The sequence below is a fragment of the Hippoglossus stenolepis genome, chromosome 12 (assembly GCF_022539355.2).
Source record: "Hippoglossus stenolepis isolate QCI-W04-F060 chromosome 12, HSTE1.2, whole genome shotgun sequence".
Classification (NCBI taxonomy): Eukaryota; Metazoa; Chordata; class Actinopteri; order Pleuronectiformes; family Pleuronectidae; genus Hippoglossus; species Hippoglossus stenolepis.
The window spans coordinates 10,197,224-10,208,009 of NC_061494.1; the positions used below are offsets into that span (position 1 = coordinate 10,197,224).

General features: G+C 39.1%; 1 protein-coding gene across 2 annotated transcripts; it reads left to right on the forward strand.

The window, feature by feature from the left end:
• The first annotated feature begins 102 nt into the window (after positions 1–102).
• Positions 103–9,586, forward strand: tmem87b (transmembrane protein 87B). Of its 2 annotated transcripts, none has more exons than XM_035173207.2 (19): positions 103–295; positions 1,033–1,093; positions 1,185–1,276; positions 1,376–1,510; positions 1,612–1,656; positions 1,799–1,970; positions 2,881–2,942; positions 3,607–3,790; positions 3,896–3,995; positions 4,095–4,188; positions 4,559–4,630; positions 5,807–5,915; positions 6,071–6,129; positions 6,213–6,316; positions 6,413–6,483; positions 6,595–6,665; positions 6,797–6,849; positions 6,949–6,979; positions 7,703–9,586. In XM_035173207.2, exons 1-19 carry the CDS (start codon positions 146–148, stop codon positions 7,742–7,744), a joined length of 1,707 nt encoding a protein of 568 aa, XP_035029098.1. In that variant the 5' UTR covers positions 103–145; the 3' UTR covers positions 7,745–9,586. The 2 variants fall into 2 exon arrangements, with proteins under 2 accessions (XP_035029098.1, XP_035029097.1); XM_035173206.2 differs by lacking the exon at positions 4,559–4,630 and adding an exon at positions 4,906–4,977 and having other exon boundaries at positions 104–295.
• The last annotated feature ends 1,200 nt before the right edge of the window (positions 9,587–10,786 follow it).

Genomic DNA, 10,786 nt, shown 5'->3' on the forward strand with positions numbered 1-10,786 from the left:
GGCTGACAGCAAATGTGGAGATATATAAGGCATGTTAGAGTATTTTTCATCAGTTTTACACTATGTAATGTCATAATGAAGTAGTCAAGACTGATGCTACGTTCACAGCGCCCCCTGCAGCTCAGCCTCGGATCCCACAGTGAACATGGCTGCCGCGGTAAGGATGAGGACGTGGAGCTGTGCGACCGGAGGAGTTTTCCCCCCGTGGGGAGTCCTGCTCCTGGGTTTACTCAGCTCCATACACGCGGCTGTCGCAGCTCCAGAGACCGGACTGTGGAGGAGCACCCTTGTAAATGTGAGTAGAAGCTAACCTGCTGGGTAGCCACAGCACCGGGCTGCTAGCGTTAGCCACGTTAGCCTTGTTATGCTAGCTCCATGTCAGCTGTGGGAGTGGGACCAGTCGTGGTATCTGTCCCGTGGTAACACCACCGCTATAAACACTCTTTTACTCAACTTTATATCCTTCATAGATTTTGACAAGGTGCGCCAAACAGAAATAGTGGAGCATGTTGTTAAGATGGCTAATTAGCCCCGAGAAGAGAAGCTGATGAGCTCTAGCTAACTAGCTCCTACAGCTTATGTTAAACAGCAGTTCAAAGGTTTATTGTTTTACTATTTAGCCGAATTAGCAAGATAAACTACAACGTATATCCGTGTCTAATCCTGCTTCCACCCCTCAAACAATACCGGAGTCCACATCCTTGTTTGAACTGGGGGTTCTGGTTTACTTAAAGGGTTTGCTTTTTCCCTATTAACAACCCTGCAACTGAAATATGATCTACAGTGGACTTATTCACTCCTGTATATCAGACCTATTCCTCTTGATTATCAGTATTAAGACCCAGGTCACAGACTTGATCCAAGAAGAGGTAGAAAGCCTCGATCAATAATTTAAGCAGTGAGAAGTCTCAGTTTCCCCTTTACTGTCGTCTGCGTCCTGCAGTATTATGTTAAAGTTTCCACTTCGTCTGATATCCTGTTTGATAAGAAAACCAGTTCTCCGGCTCACAAACCTTGTTTACTATTCTACAGACCTCAAGACCGCTGCTGTTAAGAAAATCCATGTTTAAAGACACTGATGTTGAATTGAAAGGTAAGACATAGAAAGTGTGCACACAACCCACCACGATAATTCTAGTCCCCTTGTGTTTATCATCACTTGTGTCCTCCGCCATCTTTTTTAGTTGTGTCGTTTGGCTGTCCCGAGGAGGTGACCTTCAGCATTCACTGGTATTTAAAATACTACCCCTGTCACAATGAATTCAGCAACATTGAAGTAAGTACAGGACCTTAATAGCCCACTACTTACCAGACAGTGTATCAGCCTAGACTCTATTGTTTATGAATGTTGAACCGTGACTGCCACTGTCTGCAGGAAATGTATGAGAGAACGCCTCTGAGTCGTGGAGAGGGCCTGGATCCAAATCCCCTCGGACAAGGAGAGTTCATCGAACACAAGTACAGGCCTGTGACGTGTAACAGTGCACTACGCTCTTTCCCGATGCTCAAAGTATGTTTGTTTATTTACTCTCCTCAGTGTAGTCACATACATCTATTCTTTATGATCTATTTTCTGTATTATAGAATCTAATAACACCCTATGTTTTTCAGAAAGCCAAAGCAGACCCACGACCAATTGTTCCACCTAAAGTGCCAGTGAGAAAATAACTTGTCTCTTTGAATTCATGAAGTGATAAACTGAAAACACGTTTTATTTAATGTGTTTTTTCCTTAATAGTTTCCACATACTTTGGATTGAACTATTTTGATAAAATTATTTTTGTTTGTAACACTGCAGGATGAAAATGAAACAAAATTAATTACTGAGGAGTATGAGAGCAACAGCGCCACAAAGAATCCCAGTGTAAACATCAAAGACAACGTCATTGCCACCACATGGAAGGATGGGCCGTACCTGCTGGTTGTTAAGATTGTGCCCAGTAAACAGGACTCTAACTGGAATTTAACAGGTGAGATTTGATTAAAGACCTAATGACATCATGAGCATTTAACTAATTTATTTTACCTAGTACGGAATTGCAGTTAGAAGCACAGATTGACTGTTGGGCCCTGTTCAGACCTGGTATTGACAAGAGCCTTGAGAGATCTGATCATCAGTGGACAGCGTAAAGATCTTGTGTTCACAGTTGACATTAAAAATTCCTGAATGTGTCTCCTGTGATCACATGTGATCGGCTCTCACACTCCCTGCTCTATATGCAAATAGCCACATGTGTCGTTTTATGTTTCTGAACACAAAATGATGCTGTCTTCACCCAGTCTGCGCTAACAGATGTGTAGGATTTGTCTGTGTGTATGACGGTACAAGTGTGACAGAGGGGAGAGCGAGTGGAGTCAGGAGGGACTGAATGAATCAATGAGCTGAGCAGATCTGCTATGAAGAAATATTTTCCCCATGTAGTGGTCAGAGTTGATATTGTGTCCTTTCCCACAAAACAAATGATGCATTAAAATACATTTGATTCATTGTGAAACTGTAGCGACGTCAGATGACTAGGCGGCCCTTCATATGTGTCTCAGGATGCATTTGTGTTTATACAGAGAAAAGAATGTGGTCCAGACCACCCCAGTGATAGGATCTCAGGCTGCATTCAGTACATATTTGGTTGCGTTCACTTGTGATCTGATGACTCGGGTAGCAAGTTAATACCAGATCTGAATGAGGTCTTAATGTTTGCCACAGTGGTGCATTCACATGCCGAAATGATTTACATAATCAGATAGTAACTTGTAATCTCAAAGCTGTTTTGCAGTCGACTCTGAAGCAACAGATTAATGGACTCGTCACAACCAGCAAGCTTTTTGTTGGGAAACACTGTCACACTTCATTTGTTTACTGTCTGGGTTTTGTTTTTCCAGTGAATGTGGTGATGAAAGGCAGCCATGGCTACATTTCTATCACAGAGTGGCCTCTCATGATTGTAAGTAGATGATTCATGTCATAAACACTAATTACTAATTTGTAAAATACATGTACAATGGTATTATATATCCATAATTCTTTCCTGGCTATAAAGGAGGATTCTATTTTACTTTTATGGGTATGTGCATGTTATAAATGAACTGGTTATTTACAGCACACTCTACAGTTCAGAGTCAAAAAATGTGTCCACTGGTTTAAATGGACAGCTCACCTAAAATACAGAAATACATACAGTTGTAGCTCTGGTCAGCCCAGTGCATTTCACAGTATAGGGAAGGAAGTGGGTGACATTTCAAAAACGCAAGAGCAACATCTGAATTCAAAGAACAAGATATGATTTCTTGTAAAATTACAAAACTGAATGTGTTTACCAACTATCAGAAAAGCATGGAGGGTTGCTGGATTATCATGTGCAGCTTTACGTGGGAAGAGACAGTAATACTTTTCAAATGTGTCTCTGAGTGTCACCATGTTCACGTGTGCTACAGTTAACAGACCCTCGTAAATCTCCCTGAAACTGGATGAAGAGTCGGCCCTCTGAAGATGTTTTTGGACAAATTGTCCATTTTTTGAGGAATTTGGTTTCTAGCTAATGAAAACCAACTGCTCCCACATGTGTTTTTGGACTAACTCCTCTCTCCTTTCTCTCCGTGTGTTTGTAGTTCTACATGGTGATGTGCATCGTGTACATCCTTTATGCCCTGCTGTGGTTTGCCTGGGCAGCGTGCTACTGGAAGGATCTGCTGAGGATCCAGTTCTGGATCGCAGGCGTCATATTCCTCGGGATGGTGGAGATGGCCGTATTCTGCGCTGAATACGAAAACACCAATGCTGTCGGCTCTGCTTGTGAGCGTCACAAATTATTTAAACCATTTTCATCTGAGATATGAGGATATTTGTTTTTAATATTTTTTCATTTTTCTTTTTTATCTCTGTTACTGTGGCGTTTAGCTTCAGGCTTGTTGATCTTTGCCGAGCTGGTCTCTGCCCTCAAGAGGACTTTGGCTCGATTGCTCGTCATCATCGTCAGTCTTGGCTATGGAATTGTAAAGTATGTCAGCAAACACTTTGACACAGATACAGGATACAGTTTGTTTAATGAAAAAATCGGGTAACAAACTCTTTTTATTTTGTTCTCTTTTTGTTTCAGGCCTCGACTGGGGACAGTGATGCATAGAGTCGTGGGGCTCGGTGTCCTCTACTTTGCCTTTGCAAGCATTGAAGGTGTCTTGAGGATTACTGGGGTAAGTAGAGATTGATTTCATTGATATTAGTCTATGGAAATATTAGTTATAGTAACAAACTTCAACCAGAGGTTAAATATTATCTGACCAAGAATCATAAAAACCTACAGATATTTACATTTTGATCTAAAGAAGAGGAATTGCAAACTGAAATTTGAGATCTTGTGTTAATTAGCAAATTAAAAGCAACTTTTCGACAATCTTACATTATCTTGATCAAGTTTCTAATGAACAGTGAGTTGACTTATTGTGTCACCAGTTGTTGATTTAAATGATCAGTTCTAAAGCTTTGTGGTTTGTCAGATTGTTGTTATAGTAAAACTCACTTTTCAGTTTTTGTATTGTCTTTATTTTCCGGGTAAAATTCAAGGATAGAGACAATGGCCCTTCTCTCATCACAGCTATTTGTCTGGCTGTGCTTGACTCCTGTGCCATCTGGTTCATATCCTTCCAGTGTGTACACCTCAGCACCACAGACAATACCAAACGAAACAGACATATTTGTTAGTTGATTAAACCTAAGTGACGCTGAGCATTCTTGCATTTTTGGGTTGAATGATTTGGTGATCTTCCTCTTTGCACTTTTTTGGAATGATTCTATAATTTTACTTCCTGTGCTGCTTCTTTTTTGTACCATCTATCCTCTCTGTGATTTTTTTTCCACATCTGTCACCTCTGTCCCTGTGTCCTCTGGTGGTGCTCTGCCCTCCCTTCCAGGCGAAAGACTCTGACTTGGCCCTGCTGGCCAACATTCCCCTGGCTCTGCTTGACTCCTCTCTATGCTGGTGGATATCCTTTTGTGCACCTACAACCTTTCCCTATGTGGTTCCCCTCTGGTCCTCTCCTCCTTCACACGGGCCCAGATTAGACCAGGATAGTTTGACCAGCAGCCGTTCACATCTCTGAAGATATGGCCTTGCATTAATAATCATACATCTTCTACTGAGTTTTGCAACAAGTGATTTTTTTTTTCTGGTTGGTGGTTTAACTCAAATTCCCTGCACTGGCTGTCTCTTTTTGTTCTTCACACAATCAGTGCTATTTGCTTTGCTGATATTAATGGACTATCTAGGTCTGAATGGGCAAAATTAAGGATTTGCATGACCCAGCAACGCCCATTACAGGTGCTCCTGTTTAAAGGTGAAATTAATGTGGAAGCCACTAAGGTAGGAATTATGCATTATGGTTTATGTATTTCAAATGTAACCTTTTTTTGTACAAACAGTGACTGGGAAATTGTTTCTGTTTTTCTAGCTTAAAATAATGATACTGTTTTTCTGCATAATTAAATGACCGTACGTCCTGATGGTGTTAACATGTGGTTCCATCTCATTGTAAAGGTAAAGACTGTCACAAAACTGAGAACCATATCCATTAAAAATCACACCCATACGGTTACATACATTCTGATACTTAGTTATAATGGGTAAGTGAAGAGACCACTCTATCCTTTACTTCATTCATTTATGAGTCAGTTTATGGACAAACATTTAATTTGTTTTAGCAGGAAGATGCAAAACATGGATATTCTTTACAATATCTAGTCGCATGTAGAGGTTATAAGGTCCAATGGTTTCTGTGTAATGTTTCCCACATATTTACCTTGACTGCCACTAACATCTTTGTCAGCCTGGCACAAACCATCAAGACTCTGAAGCTGAGGAGAAACCCTGTCAAGTTGTCTCTCTACAGGCACTTTACAAACACGCTGATATTTGCTGTGATTGGTAAGTGGCACGACAATACAGTTGCAATCAGACTAGAGTGTAGTAAGTACACTGTAATGATTTCTAGTTATTTGTTTATAAAACCTGTAAAAACATTCAGTCTCTCCAAAACAACAGAAGATTTGTGTCTCAAACTTTGCTTTTGCTTTCCTCAGCTTCAATCATTTTCATGGGCTGGACAACAACAAAATTCCGGCTTGCAGATTGTCAGTCTGTGAGTATGTTTTTAATCATATTCATCCTAAAAAATAAACGATTTAATATTTTAGTTTTATTGATATTTGTTTTTGTGTACAGGATTGGATCGAGCTGTGGGTGGAAGACGCTTTCTGGAGGTTCTTGTTCTCCATCATTCTGCTCGTCATTATGTTTTTATGGAGACCATCGGCAAACAACCAAAGGCAAGAAATACATTATGACTGTAGATTTCAACAACATGAACTGAGTTCTGAGAACTGAGAACTGACACTCCTAATCACTACATCCATCCTCCACAGGTATGCCTTCACACCTCTCATTGATGACTCAGACGATGAGATCGAAGAGTTCATCACCTCTACAAATCTTGGTACAGCAACCTCACAGACATCTTATATTTAACCTGAACACTGCAGACAGTTGCTGTCTCTAATAGTCTTGCTGTATTTATTTATCTTTGTTGTTTTTTCAAAATTCACAGCAGATGGCATTAAGTTGAGATCAACTAAAGGTGACACAAATGGCACAGTGAAGCCTGCAGAAACAAACGCAGTAAGTACCACTGTTGTGTTGTGTATTGAATATCAGGAATACACAATAGGAGTTTCAAATGCAGTCCACATGTCAGCAGATGGCAGTGTTGACTTCTTTTTTTTTTTTAAACCCTGTTTCTACTTGTCCAGGAGGATGACTTGAAGTGGGTGGAGGACAACATTCCCAGCTCTCTTGCTGATGTGTAAGCATCATATCACATTGATTTGTATTCATCCAGTGAGGTTTTTTTCAGACGTTTGATTCTAACACAGTGTCTCTTTGGTCCTTTTTGTTCCTGCAGAGCTCTTCCAGTCCTGCTCGACTCAGACGAGGTATGAACTCACTTTTAAATACTCAAAACAGGATGTAGACATAACACATAACCACAGATAGTGTAGAAACGTGGAGCTTGGTAACATTCAACAAAGAAAGAAAGAAAGAAAGAAAGCATCATGATAGTGATTCATTTTACATTGCTGTATTAGTAGTGAGTTTAGGACGCAGTGACAGGACCCAGGGCGCCTTTTATAAATACCTTTCAACCCTTAGAGGCCACTGTGTCTGTTTTTCCTCCCACTCCAAAATATAGTGTGGAGTTAAAGAATTTGAGGATGATGTTTTACTCGTTACACTGCAATCCAAGAGAAATGTTTTTTTCTTCTTTTCCATTCTATCAGCTGGTGAGGATGATGACGTTTAAGTTTTGGAAATGCTTTAGCCTTATTCTTTCAGCATGACATCATGTGCATCGCCATGAAATGCATTTAGGACGACTTTTACAAGAATCTCCTTTTTAAAACAAGTTTGCAAAAGTCACCCGGGGGCAGCTTTTTCAGCCAATTTTCATTAATTTATCGGATAACATCTGAAATTAAGGACCAGTAGTTTCAAAGATAAATGATAAATGTGACTGGTAAACTGCTGTGAGAGAAAGAAAGCTTGACAGACAACAGTACATTGTGTTCTCTATATTCTATATACAAGGCAATAACAATTGAAAATTCAAATTTGATAAAATATAGAATGTATAGTTTATATTCTTTTATTTTTTCCAGGAAATCATGACAACAAAGTATGAGATGTCAAAGCTGGAGTGAGACGGAACATTTCTGGCCTTCAGCTGACATGGAGGGAGAACAAAAGCAGGTGTCGCTGACTCTGCACCAGGGTCTTCTCCAGGATTTCCAGTTGGGTGGTGGTGCAGTGCCATTTAGCTTTTTCAGGGGATCCTCCTGAATGTGTGCTACTTCGCAGGGTGGTGCAGGTCGCAATTCAGGAGGAGCTCTGCTCATTTCCTCAACTTCTGAAGAACTGTACCAGAGGAAGAAGGGTCTTTTCACTGACCAACTGGTTCATCATTTCCCTAATAAGATCAGTTCTGAGGCTTTCTTTCCAAAGAGAATGTTTCATTTCGTATGACACGTTGTATTTATCCATGTTATTTGAATTTATTTTATCAGCGAATTAAGGACCACATGCATGGACGTACTTTAACTTATAAACATTAAGTGTCTTTTTGACGGTATCCACATATAATGGGTTGGTTGTAAAAAAACGAAAACAAATATAGGCCTATGATGAGGAAAAATAATGAAAAGGCCCTTTTCTGAGTAATTAACAAAAAGAATGATTTATTGATAGTTCTCCAAAAATTATTTATACATAGTTAATTTTGCAAAAGTAAACGATTTCAGTAACACTACATGTGACTTTGTCTGATAAATATTTTTTTTTGTTGTTGCTACCATTTAAAATCTGAGACAAGAAAATTGAAAAACTTTAAATAGAACATTTGCTCTAATGCACTTTTGAAGATCAAATCTGTGCCTACATGTTGTTCTTGTCTAGGGCCCGAATCTGTTCAGGAATCTGAGAGTATATAAAGTGTTCATGTCTTTGAAACTTCCCAGCATCCTCAGTATTGATGTGTGAATGATTGAGAGAAGCACAAACCAGTGATTTTCTACAAATGAAAGTCAAATGTTTTGTTCAATTTGGTTTGCAGTCATGTTTTGAATCTACTGTAGGTGTGTGTGTGGCCTGGTTTTGTGTCTTCTAAAATAAGAAGCAATATACTGTTTGTATGTTGATAAATTTAATTATTTATTTGTTTTTCAAGTGTACTTATAAGTTGTTAAAACTGTGTGTTCAACCAAGTGTGTTAACAATGTGTGCTTCCATGGTTTTGAATGACTTGGATCCTGAACATTCTCACGATGAATTAGGCAGATGGCAAACTGCAGCTTGTTTCTCCTTTCTTTGCCATGTTTGCCGTCTTTGCCGATGATGTCATCGTGTTGGTTTCAGAGACACTTTAATGACGCTCATGTTCTTTCAGATAAGTCTTAACCTTTTTTATTTTTTATGGTTCACTTTAAAAATGGCTGGTGCAGTGTTTTTGTCGACGAAGTTTTGGAGTTGGAACACTGTCGTCATCTTCTTCATGTTTGTTGTCTCGAGTAAATGTGACAGCAGTTCCTCTGTCCGGGCCGTCCCATGTTATAACACACTAGTTAAAGTGATGTGGTTAGCACAAGCACAAGCTGATCATCCGAATGAGTTCATAGTGTCACTTTTTGAAGTTGGAAACATGGAATAGTTGTGTTTACGATGGCAAGCTGTCCTCCTGTTACATAAAACTGCAGACACCTGCAGTGGACCTTTGATTATTTGTACAGATGGGTCGTGGCTCATTCCTGTTATTTCATAACTCCAGAGGTGGAGCGGTGTCTGGATAATATGACTTTTTTAAAATTATTATTTTTCTCGAGTGTTGAATAACTGGGCTTAAACTTTTCATACCAGCAGTTTTCTTGTCTCTTCCTTCTCAGGAAGTTTGTACACTCGGATTAAATATGAAATGAATACACATGAGTGTTTGTTTCCTGATCTATGCTTTTCAGTATTAATTTGGCAATAAAAACACACCACATATTTTACTATGGATTTAAAGTCTGTTTTTAAAGCTGTCTTGCAAATACCAGATTTGAGAGGTTGGATCTGTTGAATGAAAAGGCTATTGTGAGGAAAATTATGATGAATGACAATGAAACGCAGGGACTGAAATATTAACAGGCAAGATTGAATGAAGCCCAGTTGTGGTATTTTTCTCTCTCAAGCCATTAGACCTTAATGTGGTTGTAACTAAGAAGCTGAAACAACAGAACATATAAAAACAAATTTGTCATGTCAACTTTACAAGTAATTTTATGGAGACCATTCTGGTTTCACTTTTAGAAATTGGCCTGCACAATGACGTGATGATGGGTTTTAACGACACTTTTAAGAACTCTTGTACTGTTCTCATTAAAATAAGACACATTTGGAAATCTGCCACAGTATTTGGTTTAAAAGACCAAACAGTAAACTTAAACTGCAATGACACGGTTATGAAAGTAGAATGCTGAATACCCCCCAAGGGTCCCATCACCCCATGTTAAAGAAAGTGATGAAAACATTCCTAGATCCGCTCCTTTGTCCAGATCTGTGACAAAATATATCAAGTTACTGTGGTGGAACAAAGCCCCCTCACACTTAAATCCACAAGGATCTGCAACAAATTGTACTCATAAATATCCATCCCCTTTAACATGTCCACATTTTTTTTATCAAGATTTATGAGTTATTCCCTAGGAAATTGTTGAAAAATATTTTTTAAAACGACCTAACTTGGAATGTTAAAATAAAACGTCCTGCATCCGCCCCCTGATCTGGATCTGCATCAAATTTGAATGGGTGCTTCTTTGGTCCATATCCCATCCTCCCACCAAGTTTAGTAAAAATATGTTGAGTAGTTTTTGCGGGATTCTGTTCACAATCAAACTGAACAGACGGGTGAAAATATAACCTCTGTGGTTGAGGTAATAAAACCATCACTATGTCTTTGAGGGGAAAACCCTAAAACAGAGAAACGCTGTGTGGGCTCATAATGAGAGAGGTCTGGTTCCTCTCAGCTTTACATTGAAGTAACCTGCAAAACAAATGTATTAGTTTTCGATTCTTAAACAGTTTTCTCATTTACTTATTACCACCAATGATTTCACCCCTTTCACAAAACATTTCTTTGTTGTTTTTTTTACATTTTCACTGATTTTCCAAGAAATAATTAATTGATCTATTAATGAAAAAAATCAGGCATG

What these genes read in the sequence shown, in the direction of transcription:
- tmem87b (XM_035173207.2), top strand. Translation starts at nt 146, where the DNA reads ATGGCTGCCGCGGTAAGGATGAGGACGTGGAGCTGTGCGACCGGAGGA. An exon ending in CACTGATGTTGAATTGAAAG is followed by an intron (nt 1,094 to 1,184) that starts GTAAGACATAGA and finishes CATCTTTTTTAG; the next exon opens with TTGTGTCGTTTGGCTGTCCC. An exon ending in CAATGCTGTCGGCTCTGCTT is followed by an intron (nt 3,791 to 3,895) that starts GTGAGCGTCACA and finishes TGTGGCGTTTAG; the next exon opens with CTTCAGGCTTGTTGATCTTT.